Source organism: Cygnus olor, chromosome 15 (genome assembly GCF_009769625.2).
Source record: "Cygnus olor isolate bCygOlo1 chromosome 15, bCygOlo1.pri.v2, whole genome shotgun sequence".
Lineage (NCBI taxonomy): Eukaryota > Metazoa > Chordata > Aves > Anseriformes > Anatidae > Cygnus > Cygnus olor.
The window spans coordinates 5,161,121-5,187,215 of record NC_049183.1 but is presented as its reverse complement, the minus strand read 5'-3'; the positions used below and the strand labels follow the sequence as shown (position 1 = coordinate 5,187,215).

Genomic DNA, 26,095 nt, shown 5'->3' with positions numbered 1-26,095 from the left:
GCACATAGGTGTACTGGGGCACGTGGGCACGCTGGTGCACATGGGGGCACTCGTGCACATAGGTGTGCTGGTGCGTGCGGGCACGCTCATGCAGGATGCCGTGGGGAGGGCCAAGCAGCATGGTGGAGTTGGGGGGCTGCTCTCTGCACCTCGTCTCCTGCAGAAGGTGAGCAGTCACCAGGGCCACCAGTTGGGCCCACCCCATGGATCCCAATCCCAGGATGGGCAGTGGGAGGGTGCTGAGCTGCGGGCTCACATGTGGGACTCCTGCACAGCCTGGTTCATTGGCAGATCTGCACCAGGGCTGTGGAAGATGCGGTGAGCCCCGGACCCACCAGGTCACAGTTACAACCACATCTCAACCAAAATTTCCCTCTCCAATTTTTCCACCAGCTCTTGTGAGCATGTCACTACTCAAAGCCCAGCTCGCTGGCCTCTTTTGTGCTGGTGCATCAAAGCACGCTGTTCTCTGCTCACACTACTCCCTGCATCCCCAGGTCTTCCCAGCCCTGTGAGACCCCCTCACCACCCAGACCGAGGCACTCTCCCGGCGCTCTGCCCAGTACTGAGATCGTGGCCAGGAGGAGTGCTTAATGGCCCCAAAAACATCAGGGATGGGGGAACAGGAAACGCGTCCCTGCAGGCAAACTGTAGCTCATCCAAGCTTCTTCCCAGAGCAAAGGTCCTCTCCAAAAAGCATGATGAGGATTTACAAAGGTCCCTCTCAGAGAATGGACCAAGAGGGAGAGAGGAGAAAAAAGCACAAGAGAAGAGCCCTTGGCATGCCGCCGGTGGCAGCCTCCAGCCCCCGTCTCCTCCCCACGGCAGGGAAGCGCCACAGAGGTTTGAGGGACTTGAAGGGCTTTGCAATGCAATAAAAACATTCCTGCCGGCAAAGCATGAAACCCCAAAAGTTTATGGGAAACCACTGTCTTCGGATGTCTGCATATCTTCAGGCATCCTGGGAGCTGTAGTTCAAAGAAACCAAGAAAAAAGAAAGCAGCCGATAATGATGGTTTCTGGACGGAGGCTGTGTGACTATTGGCTCCCACATGAAAGCCCGCATTTCTGGGATGCTGAGCACGCTTCTGCAGCCAAGCAAGAGGAGAGCTCGTTGGCGGCTGGGGCACGAGGGACCCAGGAGGGAGGGAGGGCAAGAGGCACCCGCAGCCAGGGGGCCGAGGAGGAGCAAGCGCCACGATTCAGAGCGAGCACGGTGGGAGCTAAAAGCCAGTTATCCGAGGGAGCAACGTGCTGCAGCACTGCCAGGCTGCTGCAGGGGTGTGAGACCTGCTGGGGTCTGTGGGAAATGTGCTCCCCGAGCGGGACGGGGCCCTCCTCCAGGCCAGGCTGCAGCACGACAGCTTCCTCTGAGCACTGCAAAATCACGAGGGCACACTCTGGGCTATGGCACCCCATGGCCTCACCTGTGAGCTCATGTCTAGGTGCCTCGGTTTCTCCTCCAGCTCCCAGGTCTTGTTGCGTGATCACCAGCACTGCATGACCCCGCTGTGTCTTCACGACAACGTGAGCCTGGGCGCGAGGCAGAAAACAGCCATCTCCAGAGCAGAGCCTCGGTGAGGGAGCAGGAGAGAACGAGGCTGCTGTCACAGCCTGTTTCCGAAGGGAAAAGCAGCCATAAGGATTCAGAGCCTCCTTCAATAGCTCCGAGGAACGCGCGCGCGCTGCCAGGGTTTGATACAGGTTGGCTCAGCACTCCCCAGACACGTAACGCACCTTCTGCAGCCTGAAACGCAGTCATTTAACTGAGCCTCTCTTTGAATTAACGCTGCTCTAAAGATCAGGTTGAAAACGCTGACGTCCATCCATTACACCAGGATTCATTCCCAAAGCTACTGTCTCTTTTTCAAAATGAGCCAAAACAGCAAAGGGTTATTAACCAAGGGGAAAACGAGGACAGGGAGGGAACGTGCTGTTCTTTGATAGGAACAGTGCTAATGAGCATTACAAGAATAAAGATCAGAAAACCTCAATGACAACTTCAACCCTAGAAACACTGCGGTGAGACCTGAAGCAAAACAAGTGGGAGAACAGAAGGAAAAACCAGCTGTGGCCCAAGCACCATACAGCAGAGGGGACCACACGCGAAACCCCTGGGTCCCAGCAGCAGGTTGTCGGAAGTGAGCAGTCTGAGATCAGGCTCTTCGTGGAGGAACCCGCAGTGCTTCTGTGAATCCCAGACATGGGCTCAGCCAGCCGCAGAGTGACGAGGACAGGGAGCACCCCTACGTGATGCTGAGCAGCGGCGCTGTGACCCACGGCCACCACCCGCAGCGAGGGCACCGCTGCAGACACTGCTGGGGGTCCGCGCGGCCGCGGTGCCTGCCCCTGTGGCCTGATCCCACAGCGCTCGGGCCCTGCCACCGCTCGAGGGCCTTATTCTTGGGGCCTCGCAAGCAGCTTTCAGGCTTGCTTGGATCATCGGCTTGGGTTCCCTCAGCTGCCGAAGGGACTCTGCTTTTACAGGGCCGGGTCCAACAAAGCACCTAATCGTGTGCTTATCTCGCAGGGTACGGGTGGCCCGGGGAGACCAATGCTTCATGAAAATGCACTTTTCTGGACTAGGGCCATGGCGTTGGAGCTGACACCACCAAACCCTAACCTGAACAGGACCTCCCAGCGCTGCCTCTCCCCTAGAAAAACAGCAAGCCCATACTGAATGTCAACCTGTATTTTAGGTGTTTAAAAATAAGCAAACTCACCCTTCTCTACAAAATAACAAAAATCCTGGAAAAAACAGAGCACAAGCTGTGCCTTCACACATCCCCCACCGAGCGCAAGCCCAGGACAAGCGAAAGGAGGCTAAGTCCAAAGAGAGGCAGGTTTTCTAACCAAAATGTTAGCACAGCCCTGAAGGTCGTGGTGACAGGTACCGGCGCTGCGGGGAGCCCCCGGGCTCCCAGCGGTGCGCGGGCTCCGCGGGAGACAGGGGCTGGACCCCGGCGGGACGGATGCGCTAAATTAGGAATGAAAACATTCCCCCCTTGGCAGAAGGGTAGGCTCAAAGTGAGCCCTTGTCCAGCACAGCCAGCGGGTGAAGCAAGACAACGATGACAGCTCTGCCAGAGTCCAAAACATACTCGAGACTTGTTTTGAATTACTCTACGCACAGCTTTAAAATGCTTAAAAATTTCCATCTGACCTGGCTGCAGAGCTGGGGGGGTGGGAGGGGTAGAAGCTGCGTTTTGTGTCATATTCAGTTTTGTTTCCACGCAGCCGATGCACTGACACCGATGTGAATTTTTTCACCAGGCAGTGAAAAGAGAGACCTCTCGGAGAGGGCAGTGCTGAGAGGAGCAACGGGATTTCTGTGTCGTGGGTGCGGGTACCTGTGGCAGCGCTGGGTGGTTGGCAGCCCCCGAGGAGCAGGGTGGCTCTGGGCGCTCGCACTGTGCCAAGCCAGCGGCCTCGGGCAGTGCCGGGGGGGTGACGAGCCCGACGGGCAAGGCAGCGCCAGCGGCCGGTGCCCAACGCTCCTGCCGGCGGCTCGGCACCGCAAACAACCCTGTAGGAGGGAAAGGGAAAGGAAGAATCCCTTGAGGGATCTGCAAAGCACCAATGGAGCTAAAAATAAGCCCTGACAACAAGTCAGTGTAGAAACAGAAAACCAGGATCCCTAATAATAGAGGGCTGTCAGCTGGAGGAGGGAGACGCGTGGCACCCCGCGCACTGGCGCTGCCTGGCTGTGGTGCAGGGCCGCGGGATGTCAGGGCTGCGGGACACCAGGGCAGTGTGGGGGGGGACAGCAGGGACCTCGGGCCTCACCTGCGGCACAGACAGACCCCGCTGCCCCGTCTGGAAGAAGCGGCAAACATGTCTCCGAGGTCCTGGTGGCTACCCGCACGCAGCGCCCAGCTCTCGGGCAGGCAGGGGTGTCTGCGGGGTTCCTCGCTGCTTTTCATCTCTCTGTTTTCCAGTTACCTCTCAAGACAGGCCAGCCGGCTCCTAGGAACCAGGATGCTCATGCCAAACTCCTCGATCCCTCCTCCGCTCCCTTCCAAGCTCCAAAGTCAAAGCCAAATCTGTCCTTCCCAGTGCTGGTCACCATCTTTCCCACATCCCTCGGATGAGATCAGGCCGGTCTCGGGACTCATCCCTGCAGCTGTCCGTGTTTCCTTCAGCTATCCTCCCCTTTCCAGGCCCCTCCAAGGATGCGTGCCCTGATCCAGGCTTTCCATCCCCCTGAACATGTGCCATTGCAGACAGAAACATCGGAGCTCAGGCCACGGTGATCTCACAGCTATACGGCAACAGAAACATTCTTGGAAAGTGCATAAAAGGCTGCGGATGGCAACTCGCTCACAATGTGAAACTCAAATGGGAATTTCAGGGCTTCACAGGACCAGAAAACTCTGCCCTGGATGTGAGCGTAGTAGATGAGGAGTGTGCAAGGGCCTGGGCTTCACCCACCAGGCGCACACAGAAATTCAAGCACCCACCCTGGTGCCTGCTGCCGCCCTGCACATCCCCAGGGCCCGCAGGAAGAGACCCCCCCGGGGTGGTGGGGGGACCCTGTTCTTCCCCAACCTGCCGGGCTGCAGGGCCGGTGGGGGACATCCTCGGCCACGGTGGGCCCCTGCACGCCCAGCACAGCCGGGCTGTTGGCGAAGAAGCGCAGGGCTGGAGGGACGCGAGGCAAGGACAGGCCACCTGGGAGAGGGGCACCGGAGCCGGCGGGGAGGTAACTCAATGACTTTGGCCACCAAGTCCCACCCGCACCGCCCCCGGCGTCAGGTTCGGGTGACTAATGCTCCAGGAAGGGGACGCTGGTCTCCTGCAACGCTACCCGCTGCTAATCCCGCGGGTTTATCTGTCACTTCCGCACGCCGGGAGCCAGCAGCACCCAGCCCGGCGGTGTGGAGCCGCACAGCGCCCAGCCCTGCTGCTCCTGCTCCCTGCTGCTCCTGCTCCCTGCTCCTCCCGGCCCTTGTGGCCCGGCTGGGGACCCCGTGTCCCCCATCGCCCATATGCCTGGCGCCTCTCCCGCATCTCTGGAGCTGCCACGGGGACGTGCTCGCAGCCACGGGCACCAGCCCCGGGCAGCACCGGGAACCTGCAGCCGGTGCCGGCCGATGCTGTGCAAGTGCCGGGGCGTGTGGCTCGGCGCTAACCCAGCACTCCTGCTCAGGAATGTCCAAATAAATACCAAAATGCATAAAAAGGACATAAATAAGGTTGCCTGAGATGGCTGTTTGTCTCCCGCCTGGCCAGGACCCCCTCTGCCCTGTTACTGTTTGGCTTGGCAGATGACAGCTGGGTAATTTGTTTCCATTGCAATGAAGTTCTAATTAACTGGAATAAACTTTTTACACTAAGTGTGTTTGTTTAACAAACTGGCTCTTTCAGAGCCTCACCGAGACCTGATTGATGCATGTGAGGGGAGTGGAAACATGCTGGGTGCTCAGGCATTAAAGATGCAGTGTCTGAGCAGGCCGGGCTGAAAGGGCTCTCTCTGTGTTTGGGAAATCAAAAATGACACCCCCGATGTATGGGCCGGGGTGCGGGTTTCAGCGTGGCCTTTGTGTATTTAGGGCTTCGCGTTCACTTGCAGAGCCCAACAGGTCTCTGAGCGGCGAGGCACGCGGGGACGCAGCAGTCCCTGGTGCCGACAGCCCCGATGGCTCCGGCCACCCCTGGCTGCCGGTTGCGGTCACACCACTGCCAGCAAAACCCCCACTGTGCCGTGCCGCTGAGGGTGCTGAGGGTGAAACCCGCCCCAGTGGGATCCCAAGGGATCCTCGCTTGTGAAGCCGGCAATTGACAGCAGTGAGAACAAGGCAGTCGGGAAGCAGGCGGAGGGGACCTGGGCTCCCAGAGGCGCTGAGTGAGGAAAGGCAGACAGGGAGCAGGGACCTCCTCATCCCCGCAGAGACCCGGTGGGCTTGGGACTGGCAAATCTGAGCCCTGTCGCTGCAGGACAAGGCTCCAGCACACCCAGGCTCCTGCGGATGGCGGGATGCCGTGCACAGGCACGGGGACTCACTGGAAACATCTGGGAGAGGGCAAAACATCTCGAACGGCAGCACAAGAGCTGCACCTTCAGAAGGACGGCAGCTTCTGAGAGCCGAAAACGGAGTAAGGACCCTCGGGACGAGCATTGATAAGCCCACCCACTGGTGGCCTGGGACCCTGGGACAGGACTTGCCATCAGAAGAGGGACAAGAGAGGAACACGGCAGGGAAGCAACAACAACCCCACTGCCGGGGCGGTGCTGGGCTGTGGGCGCAGAGCCCCATCCGAGCCACTGCACCGCTGCGGTACGGCCTGTGCCTGGATGCACCCCGAGCTGTGCTTCAGCTGTCTAATGAGACAGCGGCATGAATAATAAGCGCTTCTGGAAAACAAAGCATCTCTGACACGAGGGGAGAATGAGCACAGCTGAGCTGTCCCTCACTGGATGCTTTTTCTTTCCTATCTCCCACCACAAAGAAAAACCTGTAACAGCCCCTGCTTGAGACTGTCACCTCCAGAGGTTTTCTTGAGGCATTCAAGCTTTCTGAAGGCTTGAATTTTCTATTTTTAAATATAAAATCGTACATTGCGCCGGTTGGGGTCGGGGCTAGGGTTCATTTTGCTGCCTCCTTTACCTCATTCTCCTCGATGCGCTGCAGGCGTTTCCATTTGCCCAGGGCATGGAGCCATTTCCTCGTGGCTTTGGTGGTGGGCGCAGATGCAACAGTGTGGGTTGAGACCAGCCAGGCAGGGACAACGGGCCCCGAGCACAGCCCCACTGAACACAAAGGGATCCCCAGCAGAGTCAACCTGCCTGTGCTGGCCACATCTTGATTCGGTCAGGTCTTTAATTAGGTTCAAATAGAACTATCCAGTGTTTCTTCAGCAATTACTATAGGCTCCCCCTACCTTCAGCTGCATCTTCTGGACGTGTCAGAAGCCACCAGTGGCAGGACAGGCGGCAGAGATTTGTCCAAGCCAGCCGTCCGGGCTCCCTCTGCAGTCAGGGGAGAGACTGGGCACTTCCCAAGTGGGATTTGTTTCCCCAGGAGCTGGATAGCGATGCTGGAGGCGGTGCCTTTTACATGGTGCCCCAAGCTAGAAGAGACACCCAAGCACCCGTGCCCTCTTGCCTTCCCACTCTGCATCCCGTGGGAGTCAGCGTGCTGGTCTGCCTCCTGGCTTTGTTAATGACAGAAATCTGTGGGAAAACTCCAAGCCTTAGATCTCACCTTTGCGCACGCTGCTGTTAGGAAGCAGCAAAGACAACATATTTTCCTCCTTTAATGTCCTTAGACATACTGTTCCCTGAGCAAATTAGTGCTATCTACATGTCTCCCCATAGTCTGCCCAGCGCAGCCCAAGTAAATCAGCATACTCAGCCTGATTATCCCTCGTCTTCCCAGAGCAAACCACACCACCAGAAGCACCACGCTGCAGTTGACAGAAACCTGAAACCTGACTGCTTTCAAGGCTAACACTGTCATTTCCACTGCCGTGGGCAATTCTTGCCTTTGGTTCTCTCGGAGCTCCGGGGCTGCAGCGAGCGCCGCGCTCCGCACCCCGTCGCTACTGGAGCGAGGAAGGAGGTCACCAAGCTGGAGACAACATGAAGGCTTGGAGAGCACGGATGGGCTTGGAAGGTGCTGTCCCAGGAGATTCTGCTTGCCAGGCTCAGGAGCACGAAAATGCTCTCCTGCAGAACAGCGTCTCTGGCAGGCGAGCCCAAGAACACCTCCTGTGCTGTCACACTCCAAGGAACCGCTCAGACACAAGCCAGGCTGGTTGTGCAATGGCTTAGGTGGGGACAAGCTTTTGAAGGGAGTGCTGGCTGATCTAATTTCTCATCACTCTGTGGCCCTGCTGTCTATCTGGCACCGCAGGTGAAAGCATGGAGAGAAAATACCAGGAGTGTATATTTGAATAAAAAGCCAGAACAATCTGGTTGTTCCTTTTCTTCCTCCCTTCCCTACCAGAAAAGCACCAGAAATTGTGCTCGTGCTTTGCTGACAGGCAAGGCAGCAAGTTGCCGTGCCACCAGCACATGCTCTTGACATGATGTGGGGCAGTAAGGGTGAGTAAGGAGAACGAGGAACTGGAAATTTTCACTCATGGACAGAAATTTCACGCTCTTGACACCGCTGAAACCTGCTACAATGAATTCACGTGGTCAGGAGACAGAAGCCTCTGCACAGGAGGGGTGAGCAGGGTAGAGAAGGACACTGCATATATATGATGTGTGCTGTTTTTTCTCTAGAATTACAGATCTTTTACTAGTACGTGAAGAAATATAGACGTACCTTTTTACCAAGGATCGAGAAAAGACACAGCGCTGCATACCTGAGCCGACACAGGGCTGCACGAGTTCAGCCTTAAATGCATTTTCTCAGCGGACAGCAAGAAGTAGTGGGTTTGCAAGTCACATGCTAAGAGACTCACAGAGCCAGCAGCAAAACACCATGTGTACTTCTAAACACTCTAGAGGATAACTTCTCAATCTGAAAGGCACGGCAGTCGACAGAAGGTCAAGCAGTCACTGGCTGCCCAGAGACACAGCCGGGACTGGCAGCTCTCCGTGCGGACCAACAAGAGGATGGTGGCAGCAGAGTTGTGCACGCTCAGTACTGCAAAACAGCTATTTTCACAAGGCAGGAGATGGGAGAAACTGACGGCAAAGAAAAGCTTTGAAAAAATAGAATGAAAAAAATAAGAATTCTCTAAGTGGGCTTTATTGAACGTCTGTAAAGCCCAATTTTGCAGGTAGGAAAATGAGCAAGTGACTTAAAAGCCCTGTTTGCTAAATGAAGGCTCGGAGTGGAAATGGAATACACGACAAAGAGTGGTCAATCTAAATGAAAGATTACAACGTGTAGAAACCTGATAAGGAAAACTAAAGATAGCAGGGGAAAATGCATGGCTGGGACAGGCTCTGCACATCTGCTATTTGGAGCCCAACAAATTTTCTCAACTGGTCCATTTTTAGGCAGAGGCGGTAGCACTGCTGATAATGATACAGAAAAAGCAAACACAGCCAATAAATACTTGTCCTGTATTTGGGGAAAAAATTGAGAATAAGGTACTTCGGAGGAGAGCAGAAGCTTTTCTAACCCATCAGTAACCTCAGCGACATCTCCGAAGGCCAGCACCACCAGCAGTCAGCGCAGACAGCCTGCGTGGGGATGCTCCAGCAGCCCAGGAGAGCTTTCTGGGCACTTGGCTGGCTCTGAGCAGGGCTCAGGCTGCCGCAGCCAGATGGCAAATGACTCCGCCGCAGCAATACGCGGAGCCAGCAGTAGGGGTGACCTAGTTAACTACTACATGGTCAGATGTAAGACCCAGAAGCCAGGGCTCATCTGGAATTAAATTAAGAAATAATTAAAGGATGCAAGTTATAATTAAAGTCAGTCAGCAGGTCTTTGTGGGAAAGAGATCCTGTCAAATGAACCTGATTTCATTCTTTAGTGAATACAGACTGAGTTGAAAAAGGCGCTGTGTACATTATGTCTGTGCAGTCAGAGCTCTAAGTGCTTCACGACACTCAGATTTTAAAAGATAGTACTATACAGTATCCATAAAGCACATTAAACAGATTAAGAGCCGGCTGACAGGTCTCAAACAGAAGTCGTCAACGGGGAATCGTTAGCGAGGTGTTTTCAGCGAGGCTCCACGGGGAGCGCGCTAGTCGGTAATTTCACCAATGATCAAGAAGAAAATACAAAATCCTTGCTCAAAAAATTAGCAGGTGACAGAAAGATTGATGTAACAGTAAATATTGATGAGGAGAGAGTGAAATTAGGGTTGCTTGGTAATGTGGAGCCCATTCAAATCCCGTGTATGAGGGAGCTGCCCAGCGCCACCGCACACCTACGAGGACGAATTCCCGGCCGCATTTGTGAGCAGGGGCTGTGTCCCAGATGGGAGAGAGACTCCAGGAAGGCTCAAGGGTCACCACGGGTGAACAGCTCAGCACAAGGCCCTAATGTGATGCTGTGATGAAAAGAGCTGATGCGGTTCTTGGGGGAGAGGAGAGTTATATATATACAACACTGCTGAGACTGATAGCGAAACGCTCGTGCAATTAAGATGCCCATGTTTAAAATGGGACACTGAAAAACCAGACAGGCTGAAGGGATGAGTCACAAAATTGACCCAAAGGCTGGAAAAACGTCCTGCTTCGAAAGACTTGAGCTACATTCAGTTTATCGACAGAAATTCTGCCCCCCTCCCCCCCAAACCAGAGTGCATTTCAGAGGAGAAAACAGCAGGTGCCAACCACCCCTATCCAGCAGAGACACAGAGCCAACAAGCTGAAACGAGTTTTGGGTCAGGACCAGGTACCTCTCTGAGAAGCCTGGAGGGTTGGATGCCTTTCGGAGGCCAACCACAGCCTTCTCAGCTCACAGAGGAGCATGTGGGCAGCATCTGCAGCCCAAACCCTGTGAATCTGATAGTCCCTTCCCCACCAAACCCATGCCAGTGAAGCCCAGTGGGGCCCTGGAGCTCTGAGCCAGGTGACCCCGGAGGGAGCAGCTCTGGAGGATCCCCATGAGGACATGGGAAGGTGCCGAGCACCAGGCGGGTGCTGGCTCCTGGAGGACGAGGTTGGGAGCCAGAAGCCCCAGGGCTGTGAGGAGTCCCCCGTGCAGGGCTCCTGACAGCAGCAGGGCACGTAGGAAGGGCTCTTGCAGCACCCGGAGGAACAGCAGCGCACCGAGCGGCGCGGGGAAGACCGCGGCCACTTCTCCCACCCAGCTGCGCAGGCTGCTGCGGGTGGGTGGGAGCCCTCCCATGCCAAGAGCATCTCTGCGTTGACTCACTGCCGCAAACACTTTGCTCTCCTGCTCGGAGAACATAGGCTTGGTTATTTTGTTAAAAAATGCCCGTCTTCCTACGCCTGATTCCCTTTCCATGATTAATGCCGAGCGTAGCGAATGCGGAAGGGCTGCAGCTGGTGCATAGGTGGCTCCTGTGCTGGTCTCGCGCCCTGCACCCAGAAAGAGGCAGCACAGCCCCAGCTTCGATCTTTTCAGTGCCCCCACCACCGGACCAGGGACCTCCAGCACCCGGCCACCCCGTGGCCCTGGCCACGGCTCCTCGGCCCCTCAGCATCCCCCTCCCCAGCATCTCTCCAAGATGGACGCGCTGTCCTTCTCCTCCTCGGTGCCCACTCCTAGGCTGACCCAGCAAGTCCTTTTGTTCGCCCTCAGGGAATGTTTCCTCCACGTTTCCCCCGGGGGGGAAAAGGGGGGCACAGTGTGAGGACCAGCCCCAAGCCCCCAGAAGCCAACTTGGCAGCACCAGGAGAGCGCTCAGCTCACGGGACTGCACAGGACGGGACAAAGGAAGCACAACGTAAAGACACCAGTGCTGGAGACGGGGAGTCAGGGCCAAGCAGGTTTTTAATTGGACTGGAGGTGAAATTACAAAAAAAAGAAAAAAAAATTAAAAAAATACAGCTTTGGTTTAAAGAAAGGGGCTGGGGGGATAGGAGAAAAAAGCCCTTCAAGTTTCTATGACAACCAGCACAGCAAGAGCCTGCATTGCAATCTCACTTAACACATTAAAAGCTGCACAGAAACAACTAAATCCTAAACTTAGTTCTGCTGGAGCTGGGCACCGTGGGCTCCTCCAGCCCCAGCCGCTCCTCCTTCCGTCCAGCGGGGCTGAAGCCGAGCAGCTTCTCGTCCCCGCTCCCTCGGGCTGGGATATTGGTTAGGCTCCATGTGGGCATGGGGAGAGAAGGGGGCCTCTGCCCTCGGGTCTGGGTGTGGAGCACCCCACCATGGTCCTCCCACCCCATCAGCTGGAGGGGCCTGGGGCAAGCACTCCCGTACACCGACCAACAAAAAAGAAAACGGTAAAGAATTGCATTTGTTCTTACTTTGCAAAAAATGTGTTCTTCGGTAGGACCTACCCAGCATGTAACCTGGTGCTATTGGAGAGGTGCTCAGCACCTGTGCAGCACCGGCCCCCATGGGCAGGAGGCAGCAGGAAGTCTCCAGAAGACCCTCTGGGATCAGGGTGTTACTGCTCAGGACTGGGCCACCTTAGCTTACAAGGGCTGGGGAGACTTCCCAAGGTCCAGAAGGAAAGCAGCAGAGCCAGCCGGAGGCTGCAGCACCGACTTCTCCTGCACTCCACAGACATTCAAAGCTGGAAGCCACCTCCCGCCATTCGTACCCACCCTGCCAACCCTCCTCTCCTCGTCAGCTCCAGTCCAGATCCACTCTCCATCCCCCTGACCAGCACGGTAATCTTCTTTACCTATTACGCTGCCCGTAAGGAGCTCGCTCCCCAGCTCCGCAGATGACTGGCTAGCCAGGGCTGGTTGGAAGCTGGGGCTCCCGGGGGGCTCCGCTGCCCCTCGGTGCCAACCCACACCGCAGCCTCGGGCTGCCCATCCCTGGGGAGCCCAGCGCCTCTCTTCCAGCCCCACGCTGCGCCATCCTGCTGGTAACACTGCTTCAGCCTTTCCTATGGCCGGGAGACCATTCTCTAACCCTGTGAAGGCAGTTTTGGGCCGATTTCTTGCTGTGTTGAGTAGCCGACTGCCTCAGAACAAAGACGTGGGGCTGGGCACTGCTCCCCCTCTCCCCAGTGCTCCCCTTGCATCTGTACCACCTCTCACTCCCCTCTTTCCCTGTGCTTGGCACTTTGCAGGTGAGTCTGCGTTACTCAAAGAGTGTCCCAGCCAAATGGCTCTCAGCCACTGCAAAAGAAGTCAGACCTCGCATACATGTACATATTGTTGTCATTACTACTGTAATAATAATGCCTGAGTTAAGGAGGCAATCAAATGAACACCCCACTTAGGGACACATCTAGATGATTATGATGGCCTTTAATGCTTCCAAGATGTAAATACCGATTTCTAGATCCTTAAAGATGCCGAGGTTTTACAAGATAATGATTCAACGATGAAGCACTCACTTTCATGTAAGTGCTGGCACAGAAAAGTCTTGGTGTAAAAGATGAAATGTTCTACCTTAAGAGCAGGGCGATAATGAATTAGCTGCAGAGACGTCTTGGCAGAATGAATACTGCAAGGCAAAACAAACACAAGATGCTGCTTTACGTAAGGCGGTTTCAGAGGTTCGTTGTGTTTACACCTCTGAGGCTGAAGCATGGAAGGTGGGTGGTAGTCTTTCATCCGAAATGGAGACAGAGCCATAAGGTGCGCCTATAAAAGGGCTGTGGGATGCTGCTGGTGTGAGATGTGGGCTTTGAGACATCAGGGCTCTTCAACATGACCACATCCTCCCAAGGGACTGAACGAGCAGATCAATGGAGAGCCTTTTGTGTCGCTGCAGCAGCGTCTGTCTTGACACCTCAAAGTGCCTGGCAATGAACTGCTCCGGAGTGAAGCCGCCCCTGACAGCTGAGCACCGCTCTCAGCCAAGGAGACAGCCTGGGCGGGCAGCTCCTGCAGCAAGTCGGTGACACTTTAATTAAAACCAGGTATTTCGGTCCGCATTTGCTAGGGGTTTTATGACTGTTATTACAACGAAAATTTCTTTCTCAATTTGAAGAAACTGAGAAACTGTCAGTCCGTGCCTGACATTGAAGAGCCAATATATGCCACCAGGAATTAGCCTTCCTCAGCGCCTGCCAGGGCTGCTGAGCGAGGCCACCCCTTCCCGCAGTCATCAAGCAGACGTGCCTGTCCCAGGAGAGCCCGGTCCTGCCACTGAGCACGGCAGCCCTGGGTCTTCTGCCAGCAGCCAGCTCAGGAAACTGCCTCGTTCTGCTCCACAGAGTGCAAAGGGGCCTCTGTCAGAAATGGGGAAGGACTGCTGGATGCCCGGCTGCCCAGAACAACGTTACAGCTGTGTCAGCAGCTTCCTAAACTGGGTGACAAAGCAGCGCTAGGCTCTGAGGCTGGATCCAGCCCCTGGGGTGCTCCTTCCCCAGTTGAGGCCTGCCAGAGCCCAGCTGGAGCGGGGCTGCGGGCGTGTTGCATGGGGAGCTACATCCCCAGACTGCATCGGACGAGATCGATTAGGTTGGGATATATCATACACATTGCGACACCTGAGCAGCCCTCTTCAGAAGCACAGCACGAGGAAGGTGGCTGTGCCTGTTCTCACGGGATGCAGCAGGAGGCTGGAGCAGCCCTTGCAGGTGATGAATCCTGCACAGCTGGCACCGTGCTGGACCCATGGCTGCTCCCAGTACGCCAGGCTCCTCTCTCGGGAATTTCAGCTACAGCAGCTCTTTGTGTGCCTGTTCTTCCTAAGGTGCTTTCTAGTTCATTCAGTTCTCAGGTGACACGAGTCTTTAAGATTAAGCCTTCTTGATCCAAGCAGCATTCTTGCATGTAATGTGGAAGAGGGAACGTTGCCTCCCGGACACACAAAAAGCCGGGATTTGCAGCTCCTGACATGGGCCAGGAGCTGGAATGTCCCTAACCACCCTTGTGAAACCCTCAGAAGTCCAAATATCTCCCCAGAGTGGGCAGCAACATCACTGCAGCTCTGTCTGGGACCCCTGCCTTCCCAGTGCACTTTGCTGGGTGCCTGCCCCATCACTTTGGGGACATCCCAGCAGGAAATCTGTGCCCAGGACAAGCAGTGGCAAAACCCATTGCTCAGAAGACTTCTGGGACCCATGTCCTTCCGTTTTCTTTTTCTCTAACCTAGACCTGCTGTGAAAGCCCAAAGGCACCAAGCAGCGAGCAGGGGTGCTCTGACCCAGCTCTCAGAGTGCGGGGGGTGCTCAGCAGTGAGCTGCTGTCTCTGAGCACAGAAAAGGAAAAGCAGAGGAAAAACTGCCAAGTTTGCTCCAGTATAGGTGGCCCTCCAGCCACCTGCTTCCAAGCTTCTCTCAGATCACCAGCCTGGCCATGCGGACGTGTTGATAAAACCCCGCAGCTCAGCTCGGCTTTGGGAGCCAGCCGCAGGCTGCAGCCCGTGCTCCCACCCTGCAGCCTGCAGGGCTCGGGGAGCACAGCTGCTGGGGTGCTGCAGGAGTGCTGTGTATTTATGTTTCAATACAATTATTAAGTAGATTTCTGCATATATATATAAGATGCTAGATGTGTGTATATATATCATGTATGCCAATATGGCATACATATGCACAAATATTTAAGTGATAAGCATTCGCCCTTCTAGTGTAAAACCCCTGTAGTGTAAGGTTAATTATTCTTTAGTTTCAAGGCAAATAATTGACAATAAAAACATACGGGCACAAAAGGTATATGAATCAAAGAATCACAGAATGGCTCACGTTGGAAGAGACTTTAAAGATCACCTAGTTCCAAACCCCTGCCAGGGGATGCCACCCACTAGATCAGGTTGTCCACGGCCCCATCCAGCCTGGCCTTGAACACCTCCAGGGATGGGGCATCCACAGCTGCTCTGGGCAACCTGTTCAGCGCCTTAACTCCCCCCGAGTGAAGAATTTCTTCCTTACATCTAATCTAAACCTACCCTCTTTTAGTCACACGTAACTTTGCAAAACATGAGTGATATCCCAGCAAGTTAGGTAATTTAACATCCCTCAGCAGCTCGGCCAGACCTGCCTGCATCTGGGCTGCCTGTGAAGTGCCACCCGCTGCCGGGGGCCCGGCGCTGAGCCCTGCCATGCAGGAGGACTGTGGTGTCAAAAATGGCTCTGCCTGGGGCAGCAGAGGTGCCAGCAGCAGCCAGAGGATCAGAGCGGAGCAAGCTGGAGGCAGCAGAACCAAGAGGCATCACGGACCTCTGCTGCAGAGCAGGCAGGTTCCCAAACAGCCACCGAGGAAGATAAATAGGATGGGAATTAAGCCAAGTCAGATTGTTGTGATGAGACAAGTCACGGCGGATACCACAAGCCACTCGGCCAAATGCACCTTGGCTTGTGGCACAGGGAGCCAGAGAGCACCGATGAGCACCTGGATCTGTGGGAGCTTCTGTCTGCGCCTGCACCCACCGCCCTGACCTGGCACCGCTGCACATGCAGTGAGGTGGGAAGGCCTTGTTCTCCGTTGTAAGGTAGAGAAATGTCCCCCATTTCTCTGATGAGATGAACTACAAAAGCACCACTATGCTTTTCGCTATCTACCACCACAACCCCCCCGCGGGAAAACTGAAGAGTTTTCCTGCTCTTTATATGTTTTCTCCAAATCTCTGACAAAATCTCACAAAAGCTCCAGCTGGAAGAGGGACGCTAGAGATGCTTCAGTCTTTTCTAAGCATGCTCGTCAAAAACTTGCACTCTACATAAGCACACAACAGCACTATGATAAGAAATCTCAGATGCCTCTTAGTAGAGGTCACAAACACACATTTATAAACCCTCTGCCAAACGTGTGTTGATTTTGTCATTGCATCTACGATGACTCCATAGCCTCCTGGGATACCCCTCTGATCTCCCACAAAGCTCCGTGGGATTAAACAGCCTGAGAAATGGTTCTGGCTGTATTTTCAGAAGTCTTTTGCTGCCAGTGGTCTTGGGAAGCAGGTGGTCAGCGCTGCCTTGGGGCAAGCGGACAGAGCAGCTCTGAAATGAGACTTTAGTAGGGACCCAGGAGACTAGTGTTGAGCTTGCAAAAACTTCCAGTGCTTAAAGAGAGAGGAGCCAACAGATAACCAGGAACACAAAGGAACTGGCACTCCCCATGCCAGGCAGCAAGCCAGCAGCTCCTGAAAGGGTTTGGGGACACACTCTGGCATCCCAGGACACTCCAGATGCATCTGCTCTAAGTGTAAACGGGATCAGGAGGGGAGGGAGGATGCAGCCACAGTGTTTGCTGTGGGCTCAGCAGTGCTGGGAGCAGCTCTGTAGGAACGGTTTGGGAAGCAACAAGGGAAAAAACAAGAGCAGAAGCACAGTGAATTTTGGAGGAGAGAAGATTTCCTCAAGCCAATTCCTTTTTAACTCTCTGAAACATACCCTCCACTGACAATCCTGCATGTCAGAGCACTATTCCACAACTTCAGAAACATCTATGGCATTTTTTTTCAGAACAAAACAGGCGATAACATAAGGATGCTTCACTTCTCCCAGACAGAGCAGGAGCAGTACAGGGTCCTACAAGCGAACGTGCTCAGCAGCACAATGCACAGCTGTTTTGTGATCAGGGCCAGAATTGAAATTCTCACCACAGGTTTTCATAGAGTTTGCCTCCATTCAACTCATCGTGCTACCAGACACATCCTTCCAGCAAAGAGACAACCTTCTTTCCTCGAAGGTGCCATGCTGCCGCAAGGCTCTGGAAGTGCTGGATGCAACAACATAACCGGCCCCAGAGAGCGAGCTCTGTTTGCATTTCAATACAGGTCGCAGAGGTCAACAGCACTGTAAGTGCTCCGCTTGCTCTCGCTCGCTTATGGACTGTCGCAGCTAGCTCAGAGCCACGGCCAAGGGCACACACTAAGTCACCAACTGCTCGAGTTGGTGGGGTGATTTGCAGATCCTTTGTTTGTGTTCATGAATATGGTGGCCCCAGAGAGCCTCCTCCTTCTCTCTCACCCCTGCGGCTCACCGCGATTTGCACTTAAGCTGACGGAGGAAGACAGGCATCAATGTCAAAGCACGGCCTGTGGAGATGCGCGAGACCAGCCCGTTGCGACACGGAACGAAACCCTTCAGCTCTCCACAGCAGCGCAGCTGTGCAAACCAGGAGCAGAGGGAGCCAGAGGTGGGAGAGGTCACCTCCGCATCCCCGCTGCCCGGCCGCCAGGTCCCAGCTCTGCTCCCCAGGCTCAGCCAAGCTGTCGTGACTCCTCCTGACCTGATTTAATGATCTGCGTATGCCCCGAAGCCAAAGCGATTGACAGCCCTTCCACTGTTATCCTCACTCGTGTAATTGCGGCAGCTATTCTTGTACGCTGAAATGTCTAATCTTAGTAAGCCACAGAGCTGCTTGATAATATGGACCAACCGGGAATTTCCACGCAATTACTCACCGCGGCTACTGGCACTTACTTTGGCTGGTAAAAGTCCTTCTTGTCTGCTGACCCCAGGCTCTGCAAGACACAAGACAAAACAGATATGTTTCTTTAACCCTTTGCCAAGCAAGTTTCACTGATGAAGATGTGTGGCAAGCAGGCAAAGCTGTGCCTATGGGTGCGTGGGGGCTGGCTAGGCAGGCTCGGGGCACCTTCGTCTGCCTCTCCCAGCAGGCAGCTCAGGACCTGCAGCCACTGAGCATACCGTGGGCAGAGCCCGCAGGCGGCTGGGGCTGTGACAGGACAGAGTCAAAGCAGGGGTACAAGGATGCGTTAGGTTTGAACCCAGTGGATCCAGGCACATCCAGGTCTGCCACCACTTGCAGAAGTGTGGCACCTTGCATCAGGAGGGGCGGCTGGAAACAGGACGTGGTGCAGGGCCAGTGGAGAGCCCGAGCCCCACAGCCAATCCCTGGGGATAGGGCCATGAAATTCTTCTGCCAAGAAAAACCACACCGGACCCCAAGCACATGAAAGCCTATCCGGGACAGCCTGCTGCACGCCGAGGCTCCCATTTGCTAGCACCTGCGCAAATGTCACAAACTCCACCACCACCATGATCTGCTGAAAGTCTGACACCGTCCCAGGCACCCACCGGGGGCTGCCGGAGTGCCGGGTCCTCGGGAGCTGGGCCGAGCACAGAAGGGCCACCGCCACCCAAGGGCTGCAGGAGGGCAGGCTGCGCTGGACACGGAGGATGCTCGCGGCAGGCCGGATGGACAGACAGACCCACCAAACCTGGGTGTCAGCAAGGCCGTCTCCTCCTCCTCCTCCTCCTCCTCCTCCTCCTCCTCCTCCTCCTCCTCCTCCTCCTCTTCTCGGGGGCAGTCCTCACCTCACACCCCGCCAGGATGGGGGGCAGCAGCCCGCAGCGCGGGGTGGCCCCACCACCGTCCCCGTTGTCCCCGTCCCCACAGACGTGTGCCGGCTCGCGGGCAGCGCTGGGGCTGGGCCGGCTGCCTGCTGGAGTTTTGCTCCACGGTTGCCAGGCAATGGCGAAGGCGAACGCCGAAGCGGCGGGGAGCAGCGGGCCCGAATGCTAATCAGGGGCGCAGGAGCAGTCCCAGCCCCACGCTGCCCCTGCCAGCACCCCCCCGCCTCAGGCCTTGCTCCCACCCGGGGGCAGAGGAGCGGAGGAGGAAGGCCCCGGCTTTAAACAGGCAGGGCTGAGCCGGGCCCAAAACGCCCCACGGCCCCCAGGGGCTGCCAGGCCAGCGGGCAGTGCCCCGGCTGTGTCTCCCCGGGGCTGGGGGGCACCCAACATCGGGTGGGTGGCACCAGGAGCATGGGGCTGGGCGTACGCAGCCCTCATGCTCGTCCCGGGATGCGTATGTGCCTGAGTCCTGGCCTGGGGCAGAGCTGGAGCACAAGGGGCAGCCCTTTGGGGTGCTGAAGGCTGAGCGAAAGCTCGGGGGGAGCAACGGCAGCAAGGGGTGACAGCAAAAGCTCCATGTGATGGGAAACGTGCCCGACAGTAACAGCACAGGGCAAAGGCGAGCCAACAGCATGTCCTGCTGCACCCTCGGAGCAAACAGCTTCCCAAGGAGGATTTGTCTCTTGCTGAGGTCTCTTCCGCATGTTGCAGTGCTCCTCCTCACGGAGCCTTCCTCCAGCCTCCCCACAGGCAAATGCTCCTCGCCAGCTGGTTTGTTTCACCACCCTCGTGGTCTTCCTTGGGAAATGTCCTTACACTGCCCCTGCCCAGCACTTGCCTCATTCTCACTCCACTTCACCATCAAAACAGGCACGTTCCCAGATGCAGTGCCGCAAGCAAGCCCCCACCTCGGGAACCTCCACTCTTTCTGGCACAGCACTCCCACGAGATATTTCATTACTTCTTTAAACTCGACATCTAAACCACAGAGGGACGGTTCCCAAACTACGGCTGCAACGCAGTTCACGAGCCACAACAAATTCAGCTTCATAAGATACCTGTGCCAGCAGGGATCGCGGAGAGCTGGCGATATTTAAGGACAAGCTGCAAGCAGCTTCCTCAGCACCCTCCAAGCGACACATGGAGAATGTGCATCCTGCAGTCCGACCCCAGCCCAGCCGCAGCTGAGCCCTGCGGGAGAGGCTCCCAGTGTCCCCCCAGGCCCTCAGTGGGTCTGGGCCAGCAGGGAGCTGGCGAGGAGCGAGCAAAGCCATTGGCCACGGCCAGCAGCAAGAGCCCCCATGGGCACGGCCGCTCAGCCCCGTCTGCAAGCCCCTGGGCAGGATGAGCTGCACATGCATGCTCCGAGATGGGGTGGTGGGAGCTTGTCGAGCAGCTGGTTTTTAAAAGTCACAGAAAACTGAGAGGGTATTAGAGAGCTGGAATAAAACGGTGAGGCACTAGCTTTGGAGAGAGGAAAAACAAAACAATACAATGGGGAGCGATTGTAGCAGTGACTAGCCAAAACATCTGATTTTGAGCCTTATTAAGAAAATAGCTATCGAGGAGGGAAAGCAGAATTCCAGCAACATGTCCAAGGAATCAAGCCTGGAGCAAGGCCCAGAGCTGTGGATCAGCTCCTGGCTCTACCACCACCCCACTGGCTGACCTCAGGCTCTTTCTTCCCTCTCCGTGCCCAAGCCTCCCCAATTCCTTTGCCTCATCCCTCTCTTCCCGGAAGAGAGAGGGACCACGCGCAGCAACCAGGCAAAATTCCCACCGCATTTCAGGTCTTTCTGCTGAGCACATGCAAGGGGCGAGGACGTGCTTTGACCACCTCTACGAGAGATGCAATCGATGGGTGAGTGGTAGATGAAGGCAGCCGCAGCATCGCCCTGGGGCAGCGACAGCCCCAGCCCTACTGCACAGAGTACGGCAGTCTTGGCTGACAGCCGCAGGAGGGGACAATGGCAAAGAAGTGGTCGAGGGAAGGACCGCTTGGTGGAAAGACCACCGTAAGGAAACAGAGCAGAGTGAAACAGAGGAAGGGAACACAAAGCCGGAATCTTAGGAAAAACGTCCTGGCACTCAGCTTCAGCAGAGTTTGAACCAGCTCCAGAGGGGAGGGGTAGAGCAGCATTTCTATGGGCTTTTAGAAAGCTGACCTGATAAGGCATGGAGACCTGTGCCAAGGGGACAGTTCCTGGCCTTGCAGGGACCTAGGGAGAGCTCTTCTTTTCCTGTCTGTGCATGGGGACTGGAAGAGGCAGAGAGCTCCCAAAAATGAGCAAAAGGTGGCTTGACATTTTTCTTTGCCTTCTGGAAGGAAGGAGAGTTCCTCCTGAACCGATACAGGCTATGGAGGCTTTTATCTGTGCAGTTATACAATGAAAAAACAAATGCCTGCCTTCGTGCTTGCATTATTACTGGTGGTCTGCTGGCTGCCAGGAGAGTCATCTGCTGGTGGTTCAGGCACATCAGTGCATAGCTGGGGTCTCCAGAGGCTGCGGCATGACGGCTCCACAACCAAAATAAATCCGGGAGCCACAGAGGCTCTGGGAGGCTTGCTGATGCTGCAGGGAGACCCCAGCCTTCCCAGGGGGACAAGGGGAGTGGCAGCATCCCTGAGTTCAAAGAGCCCCCTGCATGCTCCGAGCCTCCCCACGCAGCGTGAGTCACCCTCCAGCGGGGCCGCGGCGCTGCCTCTCGTTTGCTCACTTCATTGATGACTCAGGGTTTAGGAAGCACGTTTTAAATCCCTTAATGAAATAATGGAGAGAGTCCTTTTTTTTTTTTTCTTTTTTTTTTCCCGGCATGTATTTTTAAAACAAATACTTGAACGAGGCTTGCGCCCATCTCCGTCATTCCCTCCCGAGACACACGGAGGTGAATGGCTGGGGGGACCGAGCCTGGGGGCACCTGGGGGGCAGAAGCAGCCCCCGGCACCTCCTGGCGGGGCTGTGCAGGGAAGGAGGGAACCCATGACTGGCCTGGACAAGCCCTGCAGAGCGCAGCGGTGGCCCGGGGCACTGCTCAACAGCGAGGCTGAGCCTCGGGGGCGCCCACCCTTCTGAACGCGGATGGGTGCTGATGGTAACCTCCTGCCCCTGCAAATTGCCCCAGCAAAACAAGGGAGCAGCAGAACGGGACGCTGGCACCACGTCCACAGCTCCTGGGCCAGGATGCAGCCTGCCAAGACGGGGGGACTGTCTGCCAACATGATTAAGAAAGTGTTGTCCCAAGCATGGCCAAGGTCATTACCATTACCCCCAGAATCCTCCCCACATAAGAATAACTGACCCAGGCTGGGACTGCGCTTGTTTTGAACAAAAGACCTCTCTGCGTGATGCTCAGAGCCCTTCTGCTCTTGCCTCCAAAAGTGCAACATCACAAGAAGCACCTTAGAATGGTAAGAGGGCAAAAGGAAGGTAACAGGATGAACTGAGAGATCAGAGCGGTTTTATTACCATATGTTGTGGTTTAGCCCGGCTGGCAGTCAAACACCACACAGCCGTTCGCTCACCCTCCCCCCTCCCTCTCCGGGATGGGGGAGAGAAACGGGAAAGTGAAGCCTGTGAGTTGAGATAAAGACAGTTTATTAAGACAGGAAAATAATAATAACAATAATAATAATAATAATAGTATTAGTAATAATAATGTGTACGAAATAAGTGATGCACAATGCAATTGCTCACCACCCGTTGACCGATGCCCAGCCTATCCCCGAGCAGCCGCTCCCCCCCCTCCACCCCGGCTAGCCACCCCTATATATTGTTCAGCATGATGTCAGATGGTATGGAATACCCCTTTGGCCAGTTTGGGTCAGCTGTCCTGGGTCTGTCCCCTCCCAGCTCCTGCTGCATCCCTAGCCTGCTCGCTAGCAGGACAGAGAGAGAAGCTGAAAAGTCCTTGGCTTGGTGTAAGCACTGCTCTGCAACAATTAAAACATCGGGGTGTTATCAGCGCTCTTCTCATCCTAATCCAAAACATAGCACCCTGCCAGCTACTAGGAGGAAAATTAACTCTGTCCTACCTGAAACCAAGACACCATAAAGGAACTACCATAAGGCCATATGCCCGGGTTCTTAAAAAAAAACACCCCTTGCAGGTTGCTTTTAACCTGCCTGTAAAAGTGCAGCCCCCAGGCTAGTGGAGCAACACCAGCACCACCCGGACCCTCACCTAGGCTGGCCCTGTAGCACCAACACGCAGAGAGCAGCAAGGCAGCGGAGCCCCGGCGCCTGCCTGCTCCCACTTCCCCAGCGGCCTTCCCATCGCTGCTCTTCCCGATGCTCCTCACCCAGAGGACAGAGCAACCCCACGGGAACAACACAGCACCCTGGCTGGCTTCAGCGCTGCCCAAAAATCTCCTTTTAAATACTACCTTTTGTACAAAATGTCAAAGGCATCCGTGGACTTGGCTTTTTGTTTAAACCATGACCCACCACTTTCACGAATCCTTTGCAAACCTCTGAGAACTAGGGCCAAGCTGAGTGCCTGAAATTATTTTCTTAATGTCACATTTCAGGCACTAAGGAAACTACTTTGCAAGTTGCTGCCAGCCTTGCTGGTCCCCAGCAAGAATTAGCACAACATGCCGCAGACACAGAAGATGAGACCACTTTAAAGGACAGCACCGAGTTCGGAAATTCAGCCAAGCTGGGGAGGTAACAGGCACGGCGGTGCAAACGAGGTTGCTCACGGAGGGGCTGAGGCAGAGGTTTTGCATTAGCTGTTTATTCACACCAGCAGACATCAATCCTGTTGTACTTTTAACTCTCCTAATATGTTGCCAAGCATAATCTCAGCTCATCTTTTTCCGGGCAGTGTCCCTAGGAGAGCGAAGTTATTAGCGAGGCTGAAGAAGCCTCATGCAATTGTTTAGAAACGACACCAAACTAATCCCCAAAGACAGGCAGCTGCTTGCAGGTGGCAGCTTTCTGAGTCGTTCCAATAAACTCTAGCTCAGTAACTCCCAGAATAATCAATGCCCACACAAACAGGAGGCAAAAACCAAGGGTTGAGTTATTTCTCCCTGCTAGAGGAGCAGGGAAATAAACTTGTGGGCCAAAGTCCACACTGCAAAGCTGCCCTCCACAAACCTCCTCGCCTGCTGGGACAGCTGCACCGGCACGGGCAGCGATGCTGCAGCTCCCACCCCGTGCCTGAGGTCCTGGGAGGGGACAGGCTGGCTGCTGTGGGATTTGGGCACAGCGGGCAGCCGCTCGGCCCCGAGGCAGGGCAGGGTGCACAGGGAGCTGTGGCTGCGCTGCCTGTTCCCCCCCAGTGAGATCCTGGCGGTTCTGCTTTCAGACACAGCCATTAGTCAAGCTCGGCGTATCTGCAGCATGCTGCATTTATGACTAATCGGGAGTCAACGCCTGACTGTCGGCAGGGCAAGAAAATTCAGAGCACTGGGATGCGAGAGGATTGCTTGGAGGTTTTGTCCACCCGTCCTTGCTAACAGCACCCCTCTGCGTGAGGGCCGACCCCCCCAGCGCAGCCCATCGCTCAGCATGACCCACCTGCGGCACAAAATCCGGTACCTTAGCCCCAAAATCTGGTGGCAGGGGAGGGCACAGGCCAGGCCACGTGTGGTGGGACAGAGAAAGCAGGGGGAAGGAGGAAGACGCGTGCCTCATGGAGGCCCTGGTCTCTTGGAGGACCCGTTTTGGCAGAGGCAGCCCCCAAACACTGGCGAGCATGGGGATGTGCGTGACAGCAGGCCCAGCTCAAGCCCCGGCCTTGCACCGTCATGATCCTGCCTCCTGCTGGGACCGACCCAGCCAGGGGATGCTGATGTTCCCAAAGCCAGGGGATACTGATGTTCCCAAAACCTCACTGTTCAGCATCCAGCACGTCCCAGCTCTGCTCTCGAGCACAAGCCCGACCCAGCCACCGCACTTACCTGCAGATTGCTGATTCACACACACGCGCCGGGTTGGACAGACACATATTCGAGTTGTCCCCGCTTTGACTGTGATGCAAGGTGAAAAATATGTCAAAAACTTGAGAAAATTGATTTTAGACCACTTTGGGGAAAAGGGGAAGGGAAACATGGCTATGCAAGTGAGGTGCCTTGAAGTATTCCAGGGCCTCCGGAGCAGGGCAGAGCAGCACAACCCGTGCCCGGAAAGCTGGAGGAGCTCCCAGCGTCCTCCCAGGCCCTGCAGGGGCATTGCACAGAGGAGCAGATGCAGGTTGGACCGAGGAGGAAGGGGCCCAAGTGTCAGCACCATGAGCCGTACCGGCACAGCCCTGCAGCCTCACACGCTCCTCCCTTGCCTTCGTTACACCAGGCAATTAAGTGCACGCAACTGGGCTCGGTGCGGCACAAAACCTTCCTCTCCTCAACCCGGGTAACGAGGACGGGCTCCTTCCTGAGCCTGCCTTCCTACAGGGAGGAAAACCAAGCCTGCAAACGAGCATCTGCCAACACAGCCACCCCACAACAAACACGTCCATTTCCACTCCTCGCTCCAGACCCTGCACCGAGACGGAGCCTGCCCTGTCCCCCCCGGTGTCTCCCCACCTGCCCCGTACCCCCGGCCCCTTCCCAGACCCCCTGACCTCCCCGGCGGGACTGCTCACCCGCAGCTCCTACCCCATGCTAACACCGACCGGAGCTTCAAAGCATTTCTTATTTCTTTACAGTGCTCAGCCACGAAAGGTTTCGCTGTACTCGTACTGTGCTGCTAGATGCCTGTGGAATTAACTGACGCGTACACCCATGTGCGTGGATGCACAGCCTCTTTATCAACAAGTTTCTCTTTTCGAAGGGATTCCGCGAGCTCTGCTGACACAGACCGGGACACATCCACTTGCTGCTGCTTCACAGGAGAGTTTCTCTGCATCACAAAACTTGTAAAGTCGCTGCCAAAACCACTGGAGCTCGTAAACTCCGCGAGCTCAACAGCACGCAGGGTGACACTCGCACAGGCACGGGCACCCTCTCTCCGTGTTTGCATTCATCAGGCCCTTAATTAGGTGGGGAAGGAGCTGCAGGAGGAGCAGCAGACAGGAGCTCTAACAAGCAGCTGATAGCTGTTACAAACAGCATGCTGCGCATGTGCTATTTTCTACCTTTTTTTTTTTTCTTTCTTTCTTTCTTGATTACAGCCTGCAAACTATTACTGCAACTTTAAGCACGCCGGGAAAGAGCTATGCTTGGGCTTAAGTGTTTGCAGAATCAGGGCCTAGATGTGCGGATGAATGTGTTACTATTTATATCAGAAAGCCCTCAGCACAGTGCATGGGGGTGCAGCGAGGCTGAGCCAGCGTTGCCACCAGAACCTGGGTTTCTCTTTTGCTTCCT

The 26,095-nt window shown here is 55.5% G+C and overlaps 1 protein-coding gene across 20 annotated transcripts in view; it reads right to left on the bottom strand.

Moving 5' to 3' along the window:
* The window catches only part of LOC121078304 (ankyrin repeat and fibronectin type-III domain-containing protein 1-like), a 216,402-nt gene that overhangs the window by 41,708 nt on the left and 148,599 nt on the right, over window positions 1-26,095 (bottom strand). For 18 of the 20 annotated variants that reach the window (XM_040574318.1, XM_040574319.1, XM_040574320.1 and 15 more), the window contains one exon: window positions 17,884-17,924. In XM_040574318.1, coding sequence (XP_040430252.1) covers window positions 17,884-17,924 — 41 coding nt within the window. Of the gene's footprint in view, window positions 1-3,786; window positions 4,130-17,883; window positions 17,925-18,741; window positions 18,849-26,095 lie in introns of those variants that run through there. The other 2 variants (XM_040574335.1, XM_040574327.1) reach the window with 2 other exon arrangements.